We start from the raw sequence: 27,341 nt of genomic DNA on the forward strand, positions 1-27,341 counted from the left end.
TTCAAATATTTATGTATATTTAGTGACATGTAGCTGTTGATTGTGTGTGCTGAGGTATTCATCTGCTGTCCTGATTTACTCTCCTCCAACAGAATGTAGGTTCAACCAGAGAAAATTACAGCATGAGTATTTCTAAGTCACTAGAATTTGTAAGTAAATTAACCCATTTTTTCATGCTAAGTTGCAGGCAGCTGCATATTTCATTCTAATTTTTTAAAAAGACTAAGTGGGGGAGAAGGGAAAGGAAAATTCCTCTAAATTGCAATTCAACCTTATGTATCCATTGTCCTTCTCTCCTGTATGATACTTTATACACAAGCAGGTCAGAATTTTCATATACTTATGTCCTTCAGAAAGATTTCAAACTAGTTCTTTTGCAGTCTCCACTGCAGAAACCTTCAAATTAATTTCCAGATCAGATTTCCTCCAATATGCAATCTGTCACTCTGCCCTTGCATTCCTATCAGCCTCTGGCTAATCACTTGATCGCTTATCCTTTGTTGCTCACTCTTTGTTTTTGAGGAGTCCTATTTCACTGAATTCTACTCCTAAGGAGGGAGCCAGTCCTGTACTGAGAAACTGGTGCATGCTGAACATTTGTATGCATCTTTCTTCCTCTCTCTGGGCATATGGGAAACAATCTCACATACTAGAATATTTTATATTCTCTTATTTGTTCTACAAAATGAATAATGAATATTAAATAATTTTATTTATATCTTAAAACATGCTTAAATATGCTTAAACAAGACCTGAATATTTTGCATGCATCTGAGCAGGATGCCTATATTTAATACAGTTTAAAAAGCCTGCATTTAGTTCTTTTGCAAACAATTTTAATTCTCCTCAGGAGAAACAACTCCTTGTAGCTTTACTTGGCATGAAGACATAAACCACAGTCTAACTGCAACACACTACAAAGTGAGCAAAGAACATGGCTGGTTTGTTTGTTTTTTTAAAGATGAAACTAAAACAAGGAAAACTAGAACAATGTGACAGTCTTTTTCTACGTGAGGAATGGAGAGCATGGAATGTGACAGACAAAATGTCACATACCCTTTGCTCCAAATACCAATGTGTACCTCACTTCCCTGACACCCCAAAGCCACGTCAGGGTGTGTTGCACAAATCAAACCTCAGCTCTCCTTGGCAGCCTTAATGTGCAACGGAAGGAAGAGATTACACAGCCACGAGACCGAGCTGTGTCACAAGTGAACACAACAAAAAGCACACCCTTGTGCTCTGATTTACCCCACTCTGAAATACTGACTCCTGTTCCAGCAGAGGGACACAGGTTTCCTACAGAACAATCCGTGTCCAATGGCCTAGCCTGAGGCTGCAGCAATAGGGGGATGCCACAAGGGCTGAACTAGAACTACGTGCTTCACATGGTCACTTCCTAATTTTCAGGCTCTGAATTTGCATGTATTATGTTAGTTTTAGGTAATTTTCAGTATGCACGAAGAGCTACTTGATGGAGAACAGTTCTGAACTTCTCAACAGGCCTTTACACACCAGAACTCAGCAGAAATCATAATTATCACTTTACTATTCTGTAGATTTACACTGTGTTGTACACAGTAAGAAATATTGCTCTTAAAATACCTATCACTTTGCCATGATCTGAAAACTTGGTATTAGCTCTTTGACAGAAAAAACGAAAAGTTTTATTAAAATATAAAATAGAACAATTGCTTTACACTTCCATTACTACAGCCTGCAGTGCCAGCATGAGCTGTGCCTCTCTATAAATACACACAGCATGCATACATTGTTCAGAATGTCTGTGCTGTGCTACCAATATTGCTTAACACTAAGCATATGTGCCCCTATCTGAGAAAAGGTTGTTTAAATAGTTCCCAAAACACCTCTTCTGAGGTAGCCCAAACTTAAAATATGTGGGTGGCTGTTTGGTTAGCAGAAAAAAAGTGTAACTTTTCCTTATTATCCTATCCAAAAAGAGACCAAGTGCTGAAGGCCACAGCAAGGATGTCAGAGAATGTAAAATAAACTTATAAGTAAACATAGAATTTATGGTGATAAATCCTTTCAAATCATTTCATTGAAGGGACTGACTCTTCTGGTTAGCTTTTCCTCATCTACCACTGTAGATGATCATATTAGAGCTCTATAAAGATGTCTTGCCTTTTTAAGCACTGTGCAAAGATGGAAACAAGCTCCCCTCCAAACTTCCCACAGGAGAAGAGAGGGCAGGTACTGGCTTTAATATTTCCTCTTAGTGGAAGCTTAAAAAAAGAATGTTGGGATAATTTATTTGGTTTTAAATACAGATGTAGAATGGAGTGTGTGACAGAAGAGGTAATCCTTGTTCATATGGAGAAATTCCAAGAACTGAAACAGGTTGTCAATTTCTTTGTCTTCCTACTATGGAGACCCACCCTGATGAATTTCTGCTCCCCTGCTTCCTTTTCCTTCTATCTTTAGCTTTTACCTGAATTAGTCTGGAACTTACCTATGGCAAGCTTAAAAAATAAATTAAAAATCCTTCTTATTGTACAAGGAACACACAGATTTATTTTGGTAAAAATTCATTAGGTATAAGTGTACATTTTTGCTAAATGAATAGAAAAGTTTCCTACATAGCTCATCACATATTCCATTCTGTAGTACAGCTGCAGGCTGGTCTTTATTTTATTTTTTTTTCCTATTACTTAAAGCAAGCTTAATATTCTTTACAATATCAAACTTCCCAAGAACTGCAATAGGAAAACACAGGAACATGGGTCATCAATTGTTAAATTAGTACAGGAGCTGACAAACCTGCCCTTAATTAAAGCAGCTCTGCACTGGAAATCCTCACTTTGAATCAGTCAGGATAATTAGGCTTTCAGGTCAAAAGTAAACCACACTGTGAAAACAAACATTTGTGTTTGTTTGAAAACAGAATTAGATTTCCCATACTTAAAGGAACCACAGTAATTTCTTAAGGTATTAAGGATGCAGGTCTCAGCAAGTAAAAAGCTGCATTTTATTTTATTCCTCCGTGATTTGCACCATTCATTCATTTTCAAAGTTTCTGGAGTATTGTTCTCGCTGATTACACAAAGGTCATTCCCATCTGCCCCCTCAGTCTGAAAAAACATTTGCTTTATTTAAGTTTGAAACAAATTTTGCAAACACATTTAGAATTAAACTGCAGAATGGATGAACTTGGGAATGGGGAGAAAAAATAAAGAAAAACACAAAGGAAAATAATTTGCAATTAAAAAATGCCCAATTAGTTTAACAAAAGAGGGTTTTTTAGTCTCTGCACACCACCTCTAGGCAGGCACTCACAGAAAGCACACACACACACACACACACACACACACATATATATATATATATATATTTACATGGCGGGGGGAGGTAAGTTAAATATTTCACTGTTTACCTCAGAAAAACAAAGGGGAGGGGATGTGGAACCCAGCAGGAGAAGCTGGAGGTTCCTGAGATGTCGGGTTGCTGGTGGCTCTCCTGGGAAGGCAGCCCAGGCCAGCAGAGGGTGGTGCTGCTTCTTTAAAATATCTGCTTCACACAGCGGCTACGCCTCTCAATTGATTCCGGGATGCTTGAAAAATACAAACCATGCAATTGTATATGCATATTTAGGGTGTCTTACACTCACAGCAGGGTCTCTGTGTATTGTCTGTCACCCTGACTGTATTAACAGGCCATAAAATCTACAGAGCAGCATCACCCGTTGGTATAAATCCTGTTGCTCCCAGTCACTGCCTGCAGCATTCCAGCAGTGCTGAGGATAAAAATCGCTCCAGGGATACTGAACGAGATTTTTTCCTCCTTACTGATTCCTACAAAGGAGAAAAGTGTGTACCTTTGAGGACACATATCTCCAGACTATGGAAACAAAAAATCAAAAAGCACCAGTTATAGAAATCACACTGAATTAAACCATATTTATAGGAGAAAACAAATAATTATTTGTAAAATTAAGATAGCTGTCAGGAAAGTTTAGTTCCAAAGAATGACTGCAATGGCAACCTGGGTACAAGCCAAGGCAGGTTATCTGAAGAAACTGAAAAAAAAATATATTGCAAAAATCCTCACAGAGACCACCTAAGCTACGTGGTGGTACTGCAGGTTCTACTGCAGCACTTAATCCCACGGCTAATAAATTTTAAATGATTAAACTCCTGTTCTCAGCACTCAGGACTGATGTTTGTGTGCAGCACAGCCACCAGGCCCTCTGGACCCAGCCATATCTCAGCCAGCAGTGACCTTCAGCTGATGGCAGCCCCAGCCCTGGGAAGCACGCTGGAAAACTCCGCATGCTTCCGCTAGACCTCAGCGCTGGGACTTGTTAGTGTTGGCAACGGGCTGAGAGCTGCTCTTGTACAATACTTTATTGTGTTTGTCTCCATTTTTCCACCAGCCCTTCTCTAACTTTATTACACATGCTTTAGGACTACTAAAGATTTTCTCTTGGCTACACAGCTGTGGACTGTCCTCCTTTTTAGTCACATTCACAGAAAGGACAATTATAGAAGGAGAAATTGCTGTCCTCCTTCTTCCCCTGCTTCAGAAAGCACCTATGAAGTTCACAAAACTTCCCTGGCAGGGGAGAGGGAAGGGCTGAGTGATTCCCAGCCATGGCTTTGGCCCACTTTGCCTCATCCATCACTTCCTAGAAGCACAACACCATTAAACAATAGCAGGGAATCCATCCAACTCCAGCTGCTCCTGGGAAGGATGGCATGAAGAGCCAGCAGAGCCACGGAGCTCAGCATTTCCAGCAGCAGCCTCCCTCTCTCCTTGTGTATCTCCTGGCCTGCAATTCCTCAAGGGCTCTCTCCCTTCTTTGAGGGCACCTGACACAATCTGGGAGTCTTCAAGATCTTCTTTACAGCAGGTGAGAAATGGACATTGGGAAGATCCCTCCAGAGAAAGATGTGTGTGCCAGGAAAGGGTTGGGAGGAGTGGATGAACAAACCTGAACAGCCTGGGAAGTGCAGTTTGGCAATTCCCTTTTCCATGTGCTCTTTGCACCCACACACACCAACCAGCCCTTTCAGGAACAAGGCAGTTCATGTGAAACTAAGCACTGGCTGTTTACATAAAAGGGCTGCTGGAATGGTTCAAAAAACTGAGAAATGGAATGTAAAAATTAGTAGCACTGGTCATCCCATTCAATCTTTTGTTTTCCCTCATTGACGAATTCCTATATTGCAAGAACAAGAACCTACTCATTACAAAGAAAGCAAGGCAAATGTTCTCCAAGTTCAGTCACTCTAAGCCCACATACCCTATGAAGTCTTTTGAGTTATGGTATTAAAATTTCTCTAATTTACACTTGGATATTGAAAAGTTAACTCAGTATCCTGGTGCATCCTTAGTTAATCTTGGCACTTTAATGGATTCTGATGTTTGATTTTTGTTATGTGGATTAATTAAATGCCTCCCAAAGGGCAATTAGAAGTCTGCAGGAAAAGTTGAGTACTCATGTTAGAGATGCATGCTAAAATTCCAAACAATGTACTTGAAATCAATTTTTTTAACCTTAATTTGACCAATCAGTGCTTTCCTGCATCTGTATCAAAATGTTTATGTTTTCCCTTGGGTATCCTGGTAATAGAAAAAGTCGATTCCCCTCTCTACACAAATCTCTAAGTGTATGCAATTAGAATGTCAAATTTAAATTTTCACATTAAGCTTTCTTTTTAAAAAAACACGAAGATGACAAATTGGAAATTATAACTATAAAAATTATTACTAAAATGTTCTCTCCATCACAAATTAATGTAAGTCACTTCTGCACTTAAGACTATTTATAGAAGAGATCAGAGCAAACTTTAAAAAAAGTCCAGACTAGATGCAGATAGTGACAATAACCCTGATAAAGCTGCTTAATCACAAGCCATCTTTCTTTATCTCATGCTCTCTAATCACTTCTGAAATAAGATACCGTATGATGCAACCCAGGTCTGATGATGGAAGAGGTAACACAGAACAATTTTATTTTTAGCCTTCCTCTGAAAGCAAAGATGTTGACAGAGTCTGGATATTTGCCCAACAGGCACAGTGCTCCTGGTTCCTTCAGCCAGAGAGAAAAACACAGAGGGGAACACACAACAGCAGAGCCCAGGTTTTACACTTAATCCCAGCATGGATCCCTATTCAGGATGGGATCAAACTACACTCCACAGTTTTCCCATGTAAAATCTACAGAAGGACCAGAAAGACAAGAAAAATTCTTTTCTTTCCATGCAGTTGTTTAAGAGTCAAGGCTGTGTGAGAAGTGAAGAGAACTGTTGATATCTTATTTTTTTTTAGGAGCCTGTCAGCCTGCACAGCCAGTATAGTCACCTTCAGAACTGGTTCCTGACAGGGGGGACTTGGACTGCATGCACTGGTTTGGGGCTCTAGAGTTACTGAGCTGAATTTTATTAAGAATGGCACAGAGAAGGTTATGAACTGTGATAAGGAAGAAATGAGAGTGATATTTCCTTTGACAACAGAGTCCTGTACATGATCCCAGAATCTCCAGAACCTGCTCTGTGTATCCCTCCTTCTCTTGTACTGTTTATTTAGAGGTCTGCTCAAATGGGAAAGGAAATTAAAAGCTTTGTTCATTGCTACAGAACATCCTCTAAAACCCGTATGAATAAATAGTCCTTAATCTTGGAATTGCTATGGTCACTCCTGCCTAAAACTAATGCTTGGATTTTTAAAGCCATTTCATTTGGGCAGCCTTTATTATATTGGAACTTTTAGTATAAGAAAATATTCCAAGTTTATCATGAAAGCACAGTTATCTAGTTCTAGGTGTTTACACAGTGACAAAAAACAGCAGTCATTGAATTATCCAGACTTAACAGGCAATCTTTTAGGAAAGAAGAGCAACAACAGAATGCTATTTTCTTCTGGTTGATGTATGTGAACATGGGTATCTGCTTGGCGGTAGGGAAAAAGCAGGGAGCTTTCAGATAATCCCTTCATTTACGAGAAAGCATCCAAAACATTTACAATAAGAGAAAAATTAAAATTGTTCTATTAGACTTCAAATTGTTCTGTCTACTTTCACACAAATAATTTCTAAATACTTAGTGACTATCAAGCATGTGAGCATGCCTGAGTAAAAGTTCAAGTACAGGAACAGGGAGTGTTATTTTATTATGCCATGTACCAAGGAAGACAAAATATGAACAGTGGAAGTCGACAGCCCACATCATGTAAGTCAGGAAGATAAACAACTCCCCCAAAAAACAAGTTATTGAGCTAAAAAAAGAAAGCTCCCATTAATGCAGAACATATGAAACATCATAGCTAAGTAAAAATTCACTTGCTGCACAAATCACTAAAATGCATAAGCAGGTTCCAACAGAGAAACCCAAAACACATGAGCTGATAAAATGCAGCTACCAGATACAAATGTAGAGAACAGCAGAGAGGAGATGCTGCTTCCTGAGCCCCTTTCAATGAGCAGTGCAGCTCTAATGGATGTGCTCCCATCCTGGCATGCAGAAACAGGCAGGGAATCCAACCCCCAGAATTCCTCCATCTATCCCACAAATACAGCCCTTCTGCTTAGCACCATCACAAAAGCCTTTCCCTTAAATTTTCTGTCCTTTCAATCAGTTTCTTAAAAACACTTTAATTATTGCCTTTGGTGCTTCTGGAGCTTTGAAGCCTGTCACACAGTTAATATTGAGCATATGAAGTCTCTTACCTCCAATATTCTGGATAATTATTGTAGTTGCAACAAGGACCTATAAAAAAATTGATTTCTTTAGAAAGGGTAAGGATAACTAAAATCATATGTCTATAGCAGGCATAAACCACATGTGTATTATCTTAAACACACCAGATGTAGCAGTGATAACTAGTTCTGAAAGGAAGGGAATCTTCTCCATAGTGGGGAGTTTAACACATGGAAAGCAGCACAATCTAAAATGAACATGGAAACAAAAATCCTTCCTGAAATATCACATTTTTATTTTGAGATAAAGCAGGAGTAATTATGCAGTGAAGCTGCTGTGCAGAAGAAAAGGTTTTTAAATGACCAAAAACATAAGTGAATTTTAACTGATATCAGGTGAATACAAATGAAAATTACCATTTACCTCTGAAAACACAGACAACAGAGACTTTTAAACTTGTTACACAGATAGACTTTTCCTTAGCACTTGTGATTATTCATACTGGACTGATATGGAAGCAAAAATTATCACAGGCTATTAAAATATTTGTCTGAATAAAAAAAAATTAATTTCCAACTCAAAAAAAAACAACCAAGAAGTGGCTATAAAGCTTTTCCAATGTTTTCTTTTGATTTTAGTTCTAAAATACCATGAACATCAACTTCAGTTTTCTTTCTACCCACTATTCTTCTTGATATAGGACATTTCCTAAGTGAGTGCAGCCATAAAGTCAACTTGGAAAAAAGTAATTTCAGATTTTAAGTTAATTCAAAGTCAGTTCAAAACTCACCAAGGAAAGGAAAAAAAAAAAAGCATGGAATTTGCCAGAGATGGAAACAAATAGTTCACACCTTTGGAAAGGGAGAATCAGCAATCTTCCAACAGTAGAATATTTCCATTCTTACAAATCTCAGAAAAATTAATTTGAAAGGAAATCACCAGGTTGAGTAATTGCTCTACTTCAAGAGTAGTTAACCAACAGTTTACTCACTCTAAGCTGCCAGTTCAAGCAAGGTTCTACACTGGCCTGGCAGTATCATTCCCTGTGTGTGAGGGAGAAGTAAGTACTGCTACAGAGAAAAAAAAAAACAAAAAAAAAGTCATCTGTGCCTGACTGTAGTGAGAAGTATTCAGGGACAGATGGGGATTCAGAATGGTCAAAGCCTAAAAATCAACAATATCAGTTAAAAGCAAGGCATTCAAGAAGGAAACATTAAATACATGGCTTAAGAGTTACTGGATTGCAAAGAGAAAACAGTCTGAGATAACACAATCGGAAGCAGCAAAGCCTGTCTTGCAGGCAAATTTTAAGAAAAGTGTATAAATATCAAAGATGCTTCAAGCAACAAAGAAAACTGTTCCAGAAAACATCAGTTCACCAGGAAAGCTTGGTGAACTTTGATTATTTTATCAAAGGAACAGCTTCCCAGCATAGAAATATTCCAGCGCTCTCCATGCACACTGAAAAGGTCAGATATTTTTGAGCACGGATTACTTAAACTGCAAATTATGAAACAGTATATTAAGAAGAATTAAAAACAAAAAATACAATGTTGACCATGATGTGAAGCTGTTAAATCTCCTTCACATAAGCTTTTAAATAACAGATTAGATAAGCATCTGCCAAGAATGGTTTATGCATGTTCAGCCCTGCTTCAGGGCAGAGTAAGTCACATTTTAGTTTCTTCTTAAGCTCTATATTTCTATGACTTTTTCAAGTCATAATTATGATATGTTACAGCATAGTTATAACTCATGGTTAAAGTGTACAGAATAGCTCCTGTAAAAAAATAACTGTCTTATACCCTGCTATTGTCAAGGTTTATTATCTCTTGAGGTTGATCACTTCTTGATTTGATCAATGAATATTGATCCTTGGACTATACTCATCTGCTTATTAATGCTAATGGAAGCCTTACAAACACCTGATAGCTCAGGTTTAATTCTCACTGACATTTAGATATAAGAAAGCAGCCTCTAGCCTGTTAAGCCAAACTAATTTTAAAAAAATTGCATTCTTTCAGGAAAACATTAAAATCACATTTGTGAGTAGTAAAAACTCGTTTTCAGTAAGGTGTAACTGGAACATAGAGCATAGAATTCATAACATTAAATGTGCTGTATTCACATGCAGTATTTATGTGCACCCACTGTTATTACATAACATCACTATTAGGACAAAGATTCAGAACACACTACAAAAAAAAAATAGCTAATATTTTGATTACTCTTTTATCACAAATGGTTTGATGGTGGTTTTGTTTGGTTGCTTCTGTTTGTTGGTTTGGTTTTTTGAGATTTTGTGGGGTTTTTTTTAAATCATGAAATAAAACAAGTAAGAAACAGTCATGTGACGAGCTTATTAAACAAAAGGAAACAACATTCATTATATGTACTCTTAGTTATTCCTGTTGTGGAAATGACAAGAAAAGCCATCCCTTATCTTAGATCCCTATTAAATGCTGAAACACCAACAGCAAATCCAACACTTACCTGTCTCTTAACACTTTTACAACAGAAGTAGGACTCCATCAAATCTGAACCCTGAGCCAATCTGACAACAATGCCAGTGAGCAGATTTGTACAGACAACTAAAAGTGAACACTGACTGGAAAACAGCACAAAATCCTGCATTTAGGGAATATAAATTTAACTAACGTTGAGCTTCCACAGAGCAGGCACATGAACTGAAACCAAGTGAAAAGCTTCAGGATCTGATGGATTTTTCAGCACACTACAAGTATCAGTAATACACTACTTATTTCATTTATGTCTCTTTCCTGTGCAAAGAACAGTTGCATATCGGATGCACAAGACCAAGAAGAAAAACAGAGGTGAAAAAGAATACTCACCCTTCCAGCTGATCCAAATGCAAACAGGCCAAGGTCTTCATAAGAAGTGACAGCTGTTGGTAAGGGAAAAAAAAAGAAAAGAGCTAAAATAACATGAAAAGCTTGAAAGCTATATTTTTGGCCCTTTTTTTCCCCTTTTCAAATTAATAAAATTCAGAATTAAAAGAATATTTCATAGTATTTTTTACTTAAAAAATATCTTTTATATACATCTGTGCTCCTGCTACAAAATATGGCTCTATGCTCAAACATTCAGAGACTCTTCAGAAACTTAATTTAGTATTTGCAGCTGCAGTATTTAAAATATAACAGTAGTACATTAATGGCAAATTGCCTTCTCCCAAAGATTTTCTTTGTAGGTGAAGAATTATGAAATTAGCATTAGCAATTAGATATAAGATATTTCCACATTTTATTTCTTAAAACAGCAGGTTTTTTAAAATTAGGATGACAACAGAGGATACATCTTCATCTTTCTACAAATACAAACATTACCATCTTTCCAGCTTTTAAGAACTAGGCCCTATGCATTTTCAAGAGAGGTGAAGGTAAACACTTTTTGGTTGAAATCTATTATTTAAAAAACCCAAAAGAAAACCCAAAGCAAAACAAAAATCCTGCCCTTACTTGCACCCCACTTACATAATTGCATTAAAACAGCCTGTGGTTTCCTGTATAATTTTGCTGTGAGCTGAAGCTCACATTGCTGGTAACTCAAAACAATCCCTTCTCAGAGAGAAGGAAGTCATATTAAAGCCTTTCATTGTTACTCTGTATTTTGTTATTAGAAGCTCAAGCAGTATCAAAAAGATGAAAGTTTTCTGAGAAACACCACTCACTTTCTTGGGATATAATAAAACAGCTGTGAATGCCTCAGAAGGTAAAATTAATCTCAAACCCACATAATTCTGTTGTCAGGACACTGGGTTTCTCTTCCTTGGTTCTGTTTGGTACAACACTGCTCCTGCTCCTGTCACATCTTAATTGAGGGCCCAGCTTTGCAAGCTGAGCTTTTCACACCTGAGTGAAGCCCTGTTCCCTGAGGTAAATGACACAGGACATGGGAGACACAGGCAGCTCACAGAGATCAGATGACAGGACTGGAGCCTCAGACTTGCCCAAGCTTAGGTGGTTTTATTTCACTGAAGTTCTGCACACAATTAGATCAGTGCTCCAGAGGGGGAAAGAACAAAGCAAAAACAAAAACCAAAACTAACAAAATTTCATAAATTTCCTCACATGATTTTCTCAAGGGCAATGTTTCCCCATTTTGCTCTACTACAGTCACCAGCACACTACGACAATATAAATGAAATAACAAAATTAAATGAGCCAGAGTCAGTATTCGGCATAAACCTGGACTATCTCTAACAGATATAATTTTTAAAAAAATTGTCTTACTAGATTTTATCCTAATTAGTGTTTTTCTTAATTTCCATTTATAAAGTAGCTGATCACAAGGGAGGAAAAAAAGCATTTTAAGTAGCCATCTTCACTGCCATTAAAAAAAAAAAAACAAACAGTAAAATAGTAAACATATTTAAGAGCAAGTTATTTTTACCATGTGGTAAAAAACATACAGCACACATGTAGTAGGAGTTATCAGCAAAGAGAACAAAGTTTTCCACACAATTCCAAAAGATCAATATGAAACCTTAGAGTATTTTTTGTAGTAACTGCTTCTATAAACAGTTTAGTCCTGTGAACACTGGGAAGCCCTATTACTCGATCACATTACTTCTGTACTTTCAAGAATATATGGAATAAAATATTTATTTAGTGCAATTTATATAAAGACAAACAAGTTCTGCTTGACCAGCTTAATTTTTATTGTTATTAACACTCCATGGAAATTATTCCTTCGCATGTGAAGGGGCAAGTATAGTACCAGCAATATTTGTGAATAACTCCTAAAATGAAAAGAAAATAACAGCCACAAAACTTCAAAGTGCATCCCACTTAAATTCCCAATTCCTCTGCTTTACAGAGTAAGCTTAGTCTTTATCAGCCCAAAACAACACAGGTCATACTGAATTAACACTAGGACAAACACTGACTAAACTAATCTCAACTGAACACTTGGGAATATTTTTTTTGCTAAGCCTTTTGGTCTGCACAAATCACTTGATTTTGTCAAAGTCCAGACTAACATAACTGAGTAACTGAAGACATCTTTATTTTTCAACTGCAACCAAAATGCCTGTGCTTAATAAATCCTGGCCTCTGTCTAAAATGGAATTAGAATTAGTGCTCTCTTTTCAGAAGGTGTTTTATACGTCATCTCTCTCTTAAATAATAGTTCACAAAAACTTTCAGCAGTTTCTCTTCATCATCCTTTAAATTTTCCTAGCTAGTTTTAATATAAAAATACTAAATTTTCCTTCCAAGTTTTTTCCTATGGATTAAGTTTAATACTGTAACACTGTTTACAAATTAATATAGACTTTTTAAAGAAAATGTTTAATGACCTACTTTGGAATCAAACATGCACAGAGATTTTACTTGCCAAGGTACAACATGTTGTATTTCCCACTTTTTAAACAGTGTTCCAAAGAAAAACTAATGCTATCTAACATTAATTACTTCAATAAGTGTCAGAAATTATAGGAAATACAATCTCAACTCTTATTTAAAAAAAATCAAAACACAAAAGGTTATAAATCCAGCAAACTTATCCAGACATTGTTCTGATGCAAGTCAGCATTAGGTGATAACTAATTCTTAGTTTCAAACAAGAGAAATTCTTCATCCTGACACTGCAGCTGTATGCATTTCAGAAATGCTTTCCTGAGGTGGACTGTTCCCTTTGGACAAGAACTGAGGAGTTAAACCCTTCTTGCATATCAGGCCTCCGAGTTCAGACCATCCAAATTCTTCTTACTTCAATAGACTTAAATCCTTATTTCTCCCCCTCATCATAATTCTTTTGCAAGAATCTCTTTAATTATTTTTTTACTAGACAACAGCTTAATATCACTTAATGCCATAAAATACAGAACTTTTCAGGCTGAAGTAAGTGGTTAAAAAGGCCAATAAAATTACCCCAAGTCTCCCCTTTCTTCATGTACCTCTCCAGCTACGTGTTTGAGTTTCTGATTCCTTTCTAATAAGCAGCATTCCAAAAGAAGAAAAAAATAACCAAAGACTTAATCCCAAATCATCAAGCAGACAACAATACCAATCATAAAAGTAACCCTACCTCTGAGGGGTGTTTTTTAAGAATGTATGAAGATCATTCAACAGGTGGGGACAGGAGCAGCAGATCTAAGAAGAATCAGGAAGCAATCATCTGAGAGACCAAAGGCAGCTAAAGAAAACAAAGCCAAGGAGGAAAGAAGCAGAGGCTTTCTCCCACCACCTTTGAAAAGACAGGAAAACAGATGAGAGGGAAACAATAAGCAGGGAGACTTCCTGCTGTAACATGATCTTTGTGTATGATAAGTCAAGGAACGACTCAGTTGTTTCAGCAGCAATTAAAAGAAGCAAGAATTAAAATATGAGGAGATTTGCCTGCAGGTATTAGAATGGACTGTTTGAACTGTCTCAAAGCACTGCAGTTTTCAAGGACTGCAACATGACTTCTCATTCAGCATTAAAAATGCTTTATAAGCTGCATCTATAAAGCAGCATGAGAATAATGATAATCCAATATGACTGAAAAACTTGAAAGGTATCCATTTCAAACCATGGACAAAAATACATGTACTACTCCTAGGAGAATGAAAGGCTGCTATTTTATTGCTCTTAAACATTCACTGAAAGCAAAAGCACACACTGATGTAGTAAGGTTCAGCCAGCACCAAAATAACTTTGCTGCAGAAATACAATATCTTTCTCTCTGGAAAGATAAGAGAGGCACTTGGGAAAAAATAAAATAAAAAATTTAGAAACCAGTCAGTTTGGCATTGGCTTTGTATAAAAAGACTCAAAATCCTGTTTTTAGATGGCAGATTTTAATTGTTATAAACATCACATATTTCAAGGTCAGTCAGTCAGACACCACTGTTAACTGCAATCTTTATACTGGGTGATGTCTCTGTGATAAAACTGAGGAAATATTTCAGAGCTCACTGTTAGATAAATCCTTTTCACTTACCAGTCTGAGTGCACATACTGAGCAGAAGAAACACAGAGTAAGAAGCAAGGCTGGCAACAATCAGCAGCAAGATACTAAAAACCACAAAATATTCACAATTAAGCACTTTTACATTACAATGCACTTCCGTGCTTTAAAAATGCTACACTTGCAAGAACTAGGCTACATGATTTCCTCATTTTAAGGCTTATATCTGCTGACTATGGTTCATGTGGTCTCTGATCTTCCCAACACTTGCCAAGTTGCCCTGATGTATGGAACACAGAATACTCATAACCATGGGAGTTTGTGTGTGCACATATACACAAACACACATTCTCCACTGAAATGAAACCAATGCTTAGGAAATGGTTAAAGTGACAATTCCAGTGACTTTTTCCCCATTACCCACAGGTTAGCATTTGCAACAAGCAAAAGTACAAACGAAAGCACAAGCTGATTCACAGTTTTCAGCCACATATCCATCCTATTCCACAAGGTCCATTCCTGGAAGTAAAGGAGCTTATAGTTTTGGAAGGAAAATATAAATCTGTCAGGAATAATGGCCAAGAAATTGCCACCCTGTGGCAATTTAATGCAATGTCTTGGTAGGACTTATGTTAGGCCATATCTGAACAACTAAATCAAAAAGGGGAAGATCTTAACCAACAATTCTGAAAGGCACAAGCTATTTATTTCTTCCTCAGATTTGTACAGGAGTCTCAGTAATCCAGTTTTGTTCAATTTAATCCTACAAGACGAGTTTAAGAATTAATATATGTAAAAACTGAAAACTTACCTAAACCCCATGATCCCTGTGTTGGCCATGGCATAGGATAAGCCAAGTATCCCACTGCCCATGATTGCATTCATTAAGTTAAACACTGAGAAAGCAAAGGAAGAACCACGACTTGAAGAACCCTGTGAAAAGGACAGAACAAAAAAAAAAGTACAATTAGTGGAAGAGGTGTTTTGATCTTTCCTAAAATGAAATTCAAGGGAGGGGGCAAAAGTCAACTTTTCCTTCTTTAAAATCTCACTTCTCATTCTACAACGACGCGCACACGATGCGCACAGGCGATGCCGCCCGGCAGCCCCACAACCTTTGAACACGGCGAGAGCAGAGCGCAAAACGAGCACAGCAGGATTTACGGCTCGGAGCCGGCTCTCCCCGCCTGCTCGCAACAGGGCCGAGGGCACATGGCAGCACTTCCAAGCGCCCAGCAAGCAGGGAATCGAAGGGATCAGGAGCACCGATGGGACCAGAGGCTCATCCCCCCTCTCCAGGTGATTATCACCCTCCCAGGTGCTGTCGCCCCGGAGCCGCCCCGCACAGCCCCGTCCCCTGAACCCGCGCTCCCCGAGCTGCTTCTCCTCAGCACCCAGCGCAGCCCCCTCAGGGCGCTCCCTCCCCGCCGCCCCTCACACGCACGCTGCCCGGCGGCGGCGGCAGCAGGGGGGCAGTCTCCCCGTCCTCTTCCTCCTCCTCCTCGTCCTCCTCCCGCCGCTCCCGGGCGGAGAGGTACCAGCCGCGGGCGGGCAGGGGCCGGACCTGCCCGGACCCCCAAGGCGGCGCCGCCGCCATCGCCCCCCGCGCCCGCCGAGCGCCACCGAGGGGAGCGCCGGGGGCGGGGCCAATGGGGGCTGGTCCCATTTGGGGCGTGGTCAGCGCTGAGGGGCGGGGCCGTCACGCCCCGCGCCCGCCCCGCTGAGGGGACATGGGGTGGGGCATTGTGGGCGTGACCATCGCCGTGGCTCCGCCCACCACGGCGCAGCGGCGATGACGCGCGCGCGCGCCGCGCGGGGCCCGGCATGAGGTGAGGGCGGGGGTGGGGAGGGGGCTGAGCGGGGAGAGAATTCCCTGAGGGGAGAACGGGATAAACGGGAATCGTGGTGGTGACGGAAGGCGTCTCTCTATAGGCGCCTTGGGGAGGTGGCGGCAGGGGCCTCCAGCCAGATCCAGCGTTGCGGGCGGCTTTATCTTGTGGGTTTAATCCGGTACCGAGAAGCGGCAGGATGAGAGGACGTGGCCCGAAATTGCGCCAGGGGAGGCTTAGTTTGGACATTAGAAAACATCTCTTCATAGAAAGGGTGATTAGACATTGGAACGATGTCCAGCAGAGTGGTGGAATCGCTGTCCTGGAGGTGTTTAAGACACCCCGTGCCATGGTGGTGGGTGTTCGGTCACAGTTCCACTCGACAATTCCAGGAGCCTTTTCCAGCCTATTCGATTCTCTCATTCTGAGAACCACGCCACCCATTTCCACCCCCAGGAAAATGTCCCAGGAAAAGCACGGGGGTGCTCAGGCCTCTGGATGAGGGGATTTCTCCTGTGCAGCAGACGTGAGGAATGCAGTGTGTCCTGAAGAAGGTGTGCTCTGCCAAAACCCTGGCCTAGGGAAGTGGGGTGCCTGGGAGATGTAAGGAGTTCCCGGCAAGGAGCTGGGATTTGGGCAGGACGGGGGATGGGAGCAGGGCCAGCTTTGGCAGGGTTTGTGCACAGCAGGTTTGTGAAGGAGAGAGAACACACAGCTTCTTGTTACCCTGGAGAGGGGCAAGGCTGAGGGAGGCAGGCAAGAGAACCAATTTCCTTGCAGAGCCTCTCTCTCAAAGGAAGATTTAAAAAAAGTCAGGAGAAATGCCAGCCTCCAGCACCATCTAATCCATTGGTTCCTGCTTTGGAGCAGCCATTGCCAAGGCAGAAAATTGGGTCCTTTTGGTCTGTCTCTAGTGGAGGAAAAAATTTCGAGAAGTATAAAGCCGCTTTTTAAGTTACCATCCCGTGGATGAACCGGGGCTCAGTGGCAGGAACAGACATTACTGATATTTCTCTGGACCTTACGCTGGACATTGCATTTAATTAATGACCTTTCTGGCATGCATCTCATGGAGCAAAGATCTTACAGAGCATGGAACCCCTTACACTGGGGCATGGGAGGCAGAAATCACCAGAGTGATCATAACCACTGTTGCTAATAACTGTTTTCTAGCAACCACTGCTTGGTAATGAATTTTACCAGACACAGGAGGAATCCAACAGGAGTAGGATCAAGACAGTAGAAGTCTTTCCATTTGGCTTACTGAGATTAATATCACATTTATTAGAACAAAGAGAGGTCATTGTTTTTTGGCAGAAGGGGATTATATCGCTGCTTGAAGTCAGTTAATGTTTGAGTCTAAAGATACACTTGCAAAATAATAGAAATTTGCAGCATATATTTCATAATAAGGAGCTTTACTAAATGATTGTGGATTGTTTGGTACAGATGGAAATTCTGGTTTAAGAGAACAGCAAATCCATGTGATTTGCAGCCTTTTAAATGGAATGATTACATAATGTCTATAAAATGAGTAATTTCTCTTCTAGGACTTTGTGGAGATTGGGATACTGTGCCAGACTACTGAAAACTAATCATTTTAGGACAGCTGCATCAAATACATCATTTCCAGCAGTTTGGATGTTATTGGCACAACATTCTGGCAGAATACCTGGGCTCTTTGTAGTAGTTAAAAAAAATACTTTCTTCACAATGCCCGAAACTGTGGAGGATAAAACTAATCCAGAACTGTATTTGCCACATCCTGGAGTGCGTGGGATGACACTGCTCAACAGAGAGGCTTTCAAAAGGACAGTGGTTGTTCCAGCTCTTAAAGTCAAGAAAGAAATTGTGCATAGTGTGCTGAAGTCTCTAAAACAATCAGTACTGCAACGTCCCGGCCTCAAACGAGTGGTGGAGGATCCAGAGGATGAGGACAGTAGATTTGTTATCCTGGATCCTCACAAAGTTCCGGAATTCTCATTAGGAGAGTCAGAGCAGCAGGTTTTGAAACAGCTCAGTGTCCATCCTGAAGTGACCAAGTACCACCTGGAGCTGACCTATGAGAATTTCAAGTCAGAGGAGATCCTGCGAGCCGTCCTTCCCCAAGGTCAAGAGGTCACCTCTGGATTCAGCCGTGTTGGCCACATTGCTCATCTGAATCTCAGGGATCACCAACTGCCCTATAGACACTTGATTGGTAGGTGAAACAGCTTCTCTCAGGAAGGTATTTGTGCCATTTGTATATTGCTAAAGTTGAGGTACTGTACTGAGGGGCACAGCTCTCTCAGTTTGGTGCTCCCACTGCACTGAGCCCTGGCCAGGGTGAAATGCGTGCCCTGAAAAGGCCACAGCTGCAGCCCTGAGTCATTAGAGGGAGGTTGTTCCAACACACACTTACTTTTGTTAATTTAGCTGTAAACAGCAGGTTTGTTGTAGCTGTTGCAGAACATTAAAAGGTCCTGGTCCCTTAACCATAATTATCTCTCACCCTCTCTTTCAGGCCAGGTTATAATGGACAAGAATCCAGGAATTAGCTGTGTAGTGAATAAAACCAGTATTATTGACAGCACATACAGGAATTTTGAAATGGAAGTGCTTGCTGGAGAGAACAACCTGGTGACCAAGGTACAGGCCTTTTCCCTCTGGTATTTTAAATTTAATGTGCTAAGACCCAAAGGCTTCTTCTGGAGAGATGTGATGCAGGGATGCTGCTGATCCTTTGCACAGTGCCCTTCCTTACACCTGTCTGAGCCTAAGGATTGGCTCTTACCTCTGCATTCCTTTCTGCCGGGTCCTGGTCTGCCAAGGGCAAACTCAGCCATGGGGATCAGGAAGGCATGTGTTATTCCACATTCACAGCCTAGATTTAATGATGTGGCTTTGATCTAAGAAAATCCAGTTTCCTGATTTCACCAAGCCTTGTCCAGTGGCTGGTACAGAAATTTCAATCTCACCAACTTTGCAACTTAGGCAACATTTTGCCTTTGCCTTTTTCCTCTCCTGTCAGCAGTAAGACAAACCTCCTGTCTCCTCTGCTCTGACATTTATCAGGTGTAATCACTGTGTAACTGCCAAGTGTTCTTCACATAGGATTTCTTGTCTGTAGCTGGAAACTTGGCCCACTGCTTCCACAAAAATATTTTCTCTTATCTGTTAGCAGCTTTATATTTTGAAAGGAGAAAACATGAGATTACCAAATAAAAGGCTGAATAGCTTGGTGGAACATCCTGTTCATGCAGAGAGAAGGCTGTTAGATTGTCAAGGCAGCAGAGGCAATTGAATATTATGCAGATGGTGTCACCACACACCTGGCACACCATGTAGCTGCATCCAGGAGCACAGAGACACTTCAGGGTGTTTCTTGCTGGCAAAGCAAACGTTGTGGTGATCTGGATCCCAAGTTACTGTACTTTGGAATCAGACAATTCCACGTGCTGGTGCAAAGAGAGTATTATCTTGCATCCCATTCTCATCTGAATAAATACTATTCCTTTTCAGGTCTGTTCTTAAGACAGTGGTAATCCCAAAGCTTGGGTTTGGATCAGTTTCCAGACTGTCACCTTGGGAGATGAAATACAGTATTTTTCAAGCTGCAGGACTGGCTCCCAGCGGCTTTGAATTTGGCTGACGGTTCCTGTTCTTGGGCCTATCATTCTCAGACGCTTATTTACTGTGTGCACTCCACAAAGGAGGGCTTGAGGCATCTTTCCAAGGTCTGCTTTCAATAGAGGAGTTGTCAGCCAGCCACAAAGCTCTTGAAAACCCTCAGGTTTTTTTAGGGTCATTTTAAGTTGCTGCTTTATTTCCACCTGGTGATTGAGACCTGCATAAAGCCAGCCGTTGGGATTGACACTGGGGACATGGCTCTTTCTGATGAGTTGATCTGTTGATTTCAGATCTGTTTATTTGATTGCTTAGTTGAGGTGTTTATTTAAGATTCCTGTGTGCTACCAGTGGGACAATGCTGATGTACATGTTATCTTTTGATAAGGCACCTTGGTTTTTCATTTTCTTAGTGATAATGCTTAAATGTGCCTGGCATTCGAACACAGAGGCTTAAGCAAACCTTTTGGACTTCCAGGTCAAAGAAAATAACATTGCCTATGAACTGGACTTTTCCAAAGTGTACTGGAACCCGCGCCTGTCCACAGAGCACAGCCGTATAGTGGAGCTGCTGAAGGCCGGCGACGTCCTCTTCGACGTCTTTGCTGGCATCGGACCTTTCGCCATCCCAGCAGCCAAGAGAAAGTGCCGAGTGTTTGCCAATGACCTCAACCCTGAGTCCTACACCTGGCTCCTGCACAACTGCAAGCTCAACAGAGTGGACACCAAGGTAAAGGCGTTCAACATGGACGGCAGGGACTTCCTGCGGGGGCCGGTGAGGGAGGAGCTCAGCAAAGAGCTCCCGCTCCTGAAAGAAGAACAGAAAACCGCCTTCCACATAGTGATGAATTTGCCAGCTCTGGCTGTGGAGTTTCTGGATGTTTTCAGGCACCTCTTGGTCGGGGAGCCCTGCAGCCCTGCTGGCCTTCCCACTGTGCACTGCTACGGGTTCTCCAAACACAGCGACCCAGCCAGAGACATTCAGGAGCGAGCAGAAGCTGTGCTGGGAACCTCCTTGGCTGGACGCTGTTCCGCTTTCCTGGTCAGGAACGTGGCGCCCAACAAGGAGATGCTGTGCCTCAGTTTCCAGATCCCAGCAGATGTGCTCTACAAGAGGCCCTGCCCTGACGAAGGTAAGGAGCAAACCTCCTACGTGGCGTTGGGATTTCAGGCTGCACCTTGTGCTGCCTCAGGCTGGTCAGCCCCATGGGCCACCCCAGGCGTGTGACAACGGCGTGGATGTGGCAGGCAGGACGAGCGCCTGCACGTGTGCAGCAGCTGCAGGGCTTCCTTGCTTCCTTACTTCGGTAACAGCAACCTGCTCCTCTGCTCCTCTGATCCCAGCATGAGCCTCCCCAGAAAAATGGACTGGACAGGATCACCCCACAGGCCATAAACCAGACCTTTATGCCTCAGGTTGTGCGCTGGGGGAGGATGGGGACTCAGTGATCCTTGTGGGTGCCTCCAGTGCAGGATATTCAGTGGCTCTGTGATCTAATGCCAAGCACACATCTCTGTTAGCTCAGTGTTTCAGAACTGGAGCTGCATTTTTGCCCAGATCAGTACATTTCCAAGGGACTGGTCCCAGCTCTGACCTTCTCCTTATGCTCACACAGATTCAGTGAGGCCTGGAGTCACCACATCAGCAGAATCAGGTTCTGTACCTGGTTCACTTTAACTGGGACATAGATACCCTTAGAGATCTTCAGTACTGAATTTGGTTGTTTTGTGGGTTTGGGTTTTTTTATTTATAATTGTTCATTTGTTCTTAAAGTACTTGTAGAAACTGGTTGGTTTCAGTGATCTTGGGCTTTGCACTACATGACAAAGAGAGCAGAGGAAAGCTCTCAGCCTGCAGTTACACGAACTGGAGGAAAGGAGATTTATATAAAGCTTTAATGCCATGAATTATTTTTATGCTGTTGTTGGGTAGCACTGAAATGTAGGTCAAAATGTAGCTCCATACAGGTTTTTTGGAAGTCTTTTTTGGCATTCAGTAAAGACCCCCCATTATTGCTCTAGGAGTTTTCATTTGTGACTGTTAATCCTGATTTTAACTCTCATCTCTTCTTATTAAATCCCTTAACAGAGCTCCCTGCTCCAGAGCTTGTGATTAGGTCAGTCTGTTTACTGTACATTAAATAACTTAGTTTTTCTAACCTTTTCCAGCAAAACCAGCCTCAAAACGTCTGTGTACCAGCCAAGACTCTTCAGAAGAGAAGCTACTGAGTTGAAGACCAGAGTTGTGGTGACTACCTTAATTTGTGTAAAGGATATTTGGGGTTTTACTCCATGAGTTATAAGGAGCAGACCTGTGTTCCCATCAAGTTGCAGCTTTCCTCTGGGAATCTTGCTTCCTGCAGTCACCTTTTTTTCTCATTGTGGGATCGACTGAAATTGTTATTACTACAAAAAATTAAAACTTTATTCTCTTATAATAAATGTGTTTTGGTACTTCCCTGCTCTCTGTTGTTTCATATTCTGTGCTAACTCAGTGACAGGGCCTGGGGTTGTTTAGTAGCATTTGGATAATGTGCAAGTTGTGGGGGAGAACAGATTTTTATGTCTTGTCGGGTCTAGGAAGGTGACTTACATAACCCCTGCCTTGGATTCTCCAACAAATGTTTTGGTTTCAGAATATTGGATTATGGTTAGCAGATGCCCAGCTCTTGAGTAAGCAAGGTAACCTTTCAAAAGCTGAATTTGAGATACCAAAAGGGCAAAATAGCCCAATATCCTGAGGTTTTGAGTAAAAAATCCTTTTTAACACCAAGATTTAGTTAGGGATTAGTTGACTCCTACTTTGTGTTTGCCCATGGTCAGAGCCAGAAAGACTTTAATGTCTTTTGCACATTTGCAGATGAAGTTCATGCTTGCATTGCAGTTCCAGGCTGAAACTAGCACCTGAAAAACAGTTCTGTCCTGAAACTGTGTCCTCCTGTGGCTTTTGTGCCTTTGCCCTCTCCCAGCTCTCCCTACCTCTGCCTGCTCCCCTGCTGCAGTCCCTGGATGATCTTTCTGGCTGGCTGCTTGTACTCTGCAGGGATTTGAAAAGCCTCTGCCTTTGATTTCCTTTTCTTACCCATCCAAACTATTGTTGGGCAATGTCAACCACAAATAGTTTATTTGGCCAGAGAACTCGGCTCGCCCTCTCAGTTTCAGATATTTTCCCTCAGCCCAAGCTCTGAGCTCACGCCCAGCAACCAGATGTCTGTCACCCTCCTGGCCCTGCTGCTGTGGCTCCAGCCCTGAGCCTGCAGCCTGCTGCATTTTTGGTTCTCACCCAAACACCACCAAGGGCCATGGATTTGTTTTGCTCGTGGCTCTGTGTGACAGCCTTTCCTTCCCTTGGCTGCACAGCCGGTGTTTGGAGCGAGCCCTCGCAGCCTGGTTCCTGCAGGATCACATTTATCAATCCCCAGGGAGGCCATCCTGGCTCTCCTGGGTATCCTGATTCCTCCCTGGCCTGCACTGAGCCCGAGCACTCCTGCTCAAGCCTTTAACACCAGTTCCTGCAGCTCCAACCTGGGAGTGCTCTCCTCCCAGGCACTGCTGTGCTGGGATTCCCGGCCTCACTGCTGCTCCGCTGCCTGTCATGTGTCCTGACCCCTCTGCTCCTCTCCAGCTGCTGCCCTCTGCCTTCCCATAAACATCTGAAGGTGGCTCCTGTTCTCCGGAGCCCACCACAAACACTGCTGGAGCAATAAGGCTCTCCACCACTCTGGAATGGTGCAGCCGCCCTGGGATCATTGCCTGACACAGACTGCAGGTCCCTGGGACTCCACATTGCTTCACAGCCCCGATTTAGGGCTTGGCACCTCTGCACCAACAGAAACCAGGCTTTGATCACCATTTCTGGGTCAAGCCTGTAAAATACCTGATTTGCATTAAAGCATCCCAGGGCAGGGAAGGATTTGAAATGGTAGAATTTTTTTTCCCTTAAGGACTGAATGGAAGCGTTATTCCAGCAGCAGAACTTCAGTTCCCTAAACTCCAGTTTAGATGCCAGTCTAGCAGATACATCACTATAATCATAACCAGGGGGTTTCCAGCTGTCTGTGCAGTTGCCAGTTCTGTGTACAAGAAATGACATAATAAATGTTATTCAAGCCAAGTTAATGAGTGTATTGAAATTAGAAATATTAATATGCATATGCAGTTCTGCATTCCTTAGGGCATGACCTGGGGTTTTACAAAGTGAATATAAAGAGATCATTGGTGAGGTGCATCTTTGTCAGTCTGGGTGAGCCTGGGAAAGGGGAGAGAGGAGGGAAGGATCTGATCTCTTCCACACCTTTGCCTTCTGTAACATTCCTTGTCAGCAGCTGTTCTGAGCACAACCAAAGGGATTTCAAAGGGCAATGGAAATTCTGCCATCACCCCCATTTTCTTTAATAAGAAAACATCAAGTCTGGAACAGATTTTATTCTTCTCTTTATTACAGCATAAAAAAAATACATCCATCAAATGCACTCCTCAGAGCAGGATTCAATAGGTATGAGCAGGTGGCCTATAAAACATGGTCCAAGGTGGCTGTCCTGAGCAGGTTCCCATCTCCTGCAGTTGGTTAATGTTCCATTACAAGGAGCAGGCAAGGAATACAAAAAGGATCACATCAGGTGGTAGGGATCATCCCCAAAGCCAAAGGGATATTCCCACCTGAAGAAGCTCCTGAGTTTATGACAGAAATTTGCAAATGGAGATAAACAGCAAAAAACAAACATACAAAAGCAAAACAAACAAACAAACCCCAAAAGGGAACCCCACAATTGTGACTACTTCAGTGACTTTGCCTTGTATCAGGGTTTCTTAGATGGCTTCTAGAGCACCTCAGCTGAAAGCCCTTGAGCTAAAGATTTGTTTTCCAAGCAAAGGTGAGAACCAAGTGACACACGGAGGAAGGATCCCACACAAGAGTTGTGTCAGCATATTTCCAGAGTTTCTCATCTCATCCAGCTGGCAGGAGGAAAAACCCACTTGTCTAAACTGGGGAAACTAGTTTTATGGGAAGAAAATGTAGGCTTGAATATTGACACTAAATGTTATAATCAAAATGGCATTTAAATGCTTGTGCAAATAAAACCCTGCAATAAGAGTAAAACCACAAACTTTATTAAAGTCTGGCTTTACTTAAAAAAAATTTACAAGTGTATTTCTTTAAGCCTCAAACGTACACAGCTGAGTTATTCACATCTTCCATTAGATGTGGCTTATTGCTTCAGCCTCCCTCAGCAAAGTGCCACATGACTAACGAGCTTCCCCCTCCACAAGAATGTATCTACCATTTCACAAAGCTCTCGTGCAGACGGGGTTTGTTTTCTCCCTTGAACACTTAAACGCAGCTGGTTTTGCACCAGAGGGGTGCACAGAGCAGTGAGTGCAGCCCGGCCGACGCAGATGGCGGCGATCCTGCCCCACCTTTGCTGGCTTGGGTCGCTCCTCGCCCCTCTGGGTGTCCCTTGGCCACAGGCTGCTGCTCCCTGGCTAACTGGGGTGCCAGAAGAGCCCGCTGAAAGCGTCCTGCAGGGCCCGGTGACAAGCCAGGGAGGACGTGTAGCCGCCAGCCAGGTCCTGCGGAGAGGCGGCTCGAACGTGGGTGAGGTACCTGCAGCAAAGAGCGGCGTTATTTTAGAACATAGGAAACACATCCAACACCCTGTAGTTCACAGGACAGCGAGGTTGAGGCTACTTTTTAGGAGAAAGCAAGGAGATGGAGCTGCCCACTGCCTGCTGGACACATCAGGATAAAACCTGCATGAGCTGAAGCAATGATGCACCTTCAGGCAGGCTGCCCCAACCAGCGCTCTGGTGGGACAGGGTTGAGGGCACCCAGGGGTTTGTGCTCTCTGTGCTTGCTCTGGGGGTGGTTCATCTCCCCACTCCCACAGGTCCTGCCAACACCAGGACACCACCAGAAGCTTTCCTGCACTCCCACAGAAACAGGAGGGTTTCAGCTCTGCTACTTCATGCCAGACACCCACCAAGCTGATGGCACCAGTTGCTCTGATGACCACAAAACTTCTTTGCTTGCTACCTGTGCCTGGAGCCCACTGACCCTGGGAATTAGATCTGTGGGAGGCCATCATCATTTTGGCTAAAGAAGATTCTAAATTTCCCCATTAATCATCACCCATTTGCAGAGCCATTTAATTCTACCCCAAACCTTCCAGAGCGATGAGTTGACATGGAGCAGGAGTTGACATGGAAACACAAACACGCTGCCTGTGCTGGCACTGCCACTCTTGGCTGCCCTTGGCTCCTTCCAAGGGCTCCACCCCAGCCACACACACCGAGAGCTCCTGTTAAAGGATGGCTTCATCCCACACTGCAACCCCACAGCTCCTGCACCCCATGAGACAAATACAAGGCAGATTCCCCACTAGTTTTGCACCAAACCCCATCAAACAGACAGACTGTCAGCCCAGCAAGACCAGCCCGAGAACCATCTCCAGTCCTGAGCACCAGACACAAGCCCATGAACACAAAGTGCTTTCCACGGGGGCCACGCTTCAGCTGCTGTTTTGATTCCTCACTTGGTACATGTTGCTCCTGGGAAGGTTGAGTCACTCCACCCCTGGCTTGGCAATCCAAGCATAAACTTGCAAAATGCACACAGCCTTTTATAATGTTATCCCGAGAAACCTAAAACAGCTGCACTTTTGGCAGGAAAATACAGGACCACCAGTAAAATATCCAAAACAGTTGCATCTTTTAATTTATGACTGTACACTGTTTCCATAAAGAGTATATAAAACAGGTCAGATTTTATAGGTAAGACATAATAAACAGTCATACCCATTGATGCCATAAAAGCACAGAAAAAGATATTACTGAGAAATGATTAATTACAGTTTTAAAAACTGTATTTCTTGCACCTAATAACCACAATGCACAGACATGAGCAATGATTCTGAGAGATTCTTGGTGAGATGCTGAAGCTGAGACTGAATTTACCTCCTGTGAGGTGTTTTGAGGTGTTTTGTACCAAGCTGTGACAGAATCTGGCTCTCACTGCCAGACACTGGTTCCCATCAGCACAGACACAGGCAGGAACATGAAATAATAATAAAATAAACCCTGTTAATAGTGCTCAGCCTAAAAGAATCCACAAATACAGCAACAAAGCTGGTCCCATCTCTAAATTTGCAAGGGGGGGTTGTCTGCAGAGAGCTCCTGGTTTGTGGCACAAGACATTTTATGGGTTTTAATTTTTTTTTAACATTCTTGTTACTTGTCCCTTAATATTTTAAGAGGAAGATCTCATCCTTCCCAAAGGACTTTTAAAACTGCTGTGGGAAACAGGAGCTCCTTTCCCCAGCCAGGAATGATGGGC

General features: G+C 42.2%; 3 protein-coding genes across 8 annotated transcripts in view; 1 reads left to right on the top strand and 2 right to left on the bottom strand.

The window, feature by feature from the left end:
• SLC38A6 (solute carrier family 38 member 6) overlaps window positions 1-16,191 on the bottom strand; it is a 37,412-nt gene extending 21,221 nt beyond the window's left edge. Inside the window, exons 1-5 of one of the 3 annotated variants that reach the window (XM_023927372.2) lie at window positions 16,018-16,191; window positions 15,385-15,506; window positions 14,607-14,680; window positions 10,511-10,563; window positions 7,688-7,727 (exon numbers count right to left, since the gene is read on the bottom strand). In XM_023927372.2, the coding sequence (XP_023783140.2) occupies window positions 7,688-7,727; window positions 10,511-10,563; window positions 14,607-14,680; window positions 15,385-15,506; window positions 16,018-16,170 (442 nt within the window). In that variant the 5' untranslated portion in view covers window positions 16,171-16,191. Of the gene's footprint in view, window positions 1-7,687; window positions 7,728-10,510; window positions 10,564-14,606; window positions 14,681-15,384; window positions 15,507-15,625 lie in introns of all 3 variants that reach the window. The other 2 variants (XM_086895557.1, XM_086895558.1) reach the window with 2 other exon arrangements.
• Window positions 16,192-16,295: 104 nt separating this feature from the next.
• TRMT5 (tRNA methyltransferase 5) lies at window positions 16,296-22,466 on the top strand. 2 transcript variants are annotated; one of them, XM_086895561.1, is made up of 5 exons: window positions 16,296-16,402; window positions 17,953-18,602; window positions 18,906-19,030; window positions 20,487-21,141; window positions 22,178-22,466. In XM_086895561.1, exons 1-5 carry the CDS (start codon window positions 16,398-16,400, stop codon window positions 22,240-22,242), a joined length of 1,500 nt encoding a protein of 499 aa, XP_086751687.1. In that variant the 5' UTR covers window positions 16,296-16,397; the 3' UTR covers window positions 22,243-22,466. The 2 variants fall into 2 exon arrangements, with proteins under 2 accessions (XP_086751687.1, XP_023783139.2); XM_023927371.2 differs by having other exon boundaries at window positions 16,398-16,956.
• Window positions 22,467-24,425: 1,959 nt separating this feature from the next.
• Window positions 24,426-27,341, bottom strand: part of MNAT1 (MNAT1 component of CDK activating kinase) — a 117,653-nt gene continuing 114,737 nt past the window's right edge. For all 3 annotated transcript variants that reach the window (XM_086895562.1, XM_023927368.2, XM_023927369.2), the window contains one exon: window positions 24,426-25,613. In XM_086895562.1, coding sequence (XP_086751688.1) covers window positions 25,493-25,613 — 121 coding nt within the window. In that variant the 3' untranslated portion in view covers window positions 24,426-25,492. The remainder of the gene's footprint in view (window positions 25,614-27,341) is intronic.

This window comes from Cyanistes caeruleus, chromosome 6 (assembly GCF_971803275.1).
Source record: "Cyanistes caeruleus chromosome 6, bCyaCae1.hap1.1, whole genome shotgun sequence".
In the NCBI taxonomy this organism is placed as follows: Eukaryota; Metazoa; Chordata; class Aves; order Passeriformes; family Paridae; genus Cyanistes; species Cyanistes caeruleus.

Bases quoted from the DNA above. Each gene is read 5' to 3' on its own strand.
- TRMT5 (XM_086895561.1), top strand. The intron at 18,603-18,905 runs GTAGGTGAAACA...CCTCTCTTTCAG, and splicing joins GCCCTATAGACACTTGATTG to GCCAGGTTATAATGGACAAG. The intron at 21,142-22,177 runs GTAAGGAGCAAA...AACCTTTTCCAG, and splicing joins GAGGCCCTGCCCTGACGAAG to CAAAACCAGCCTCAAAACGT.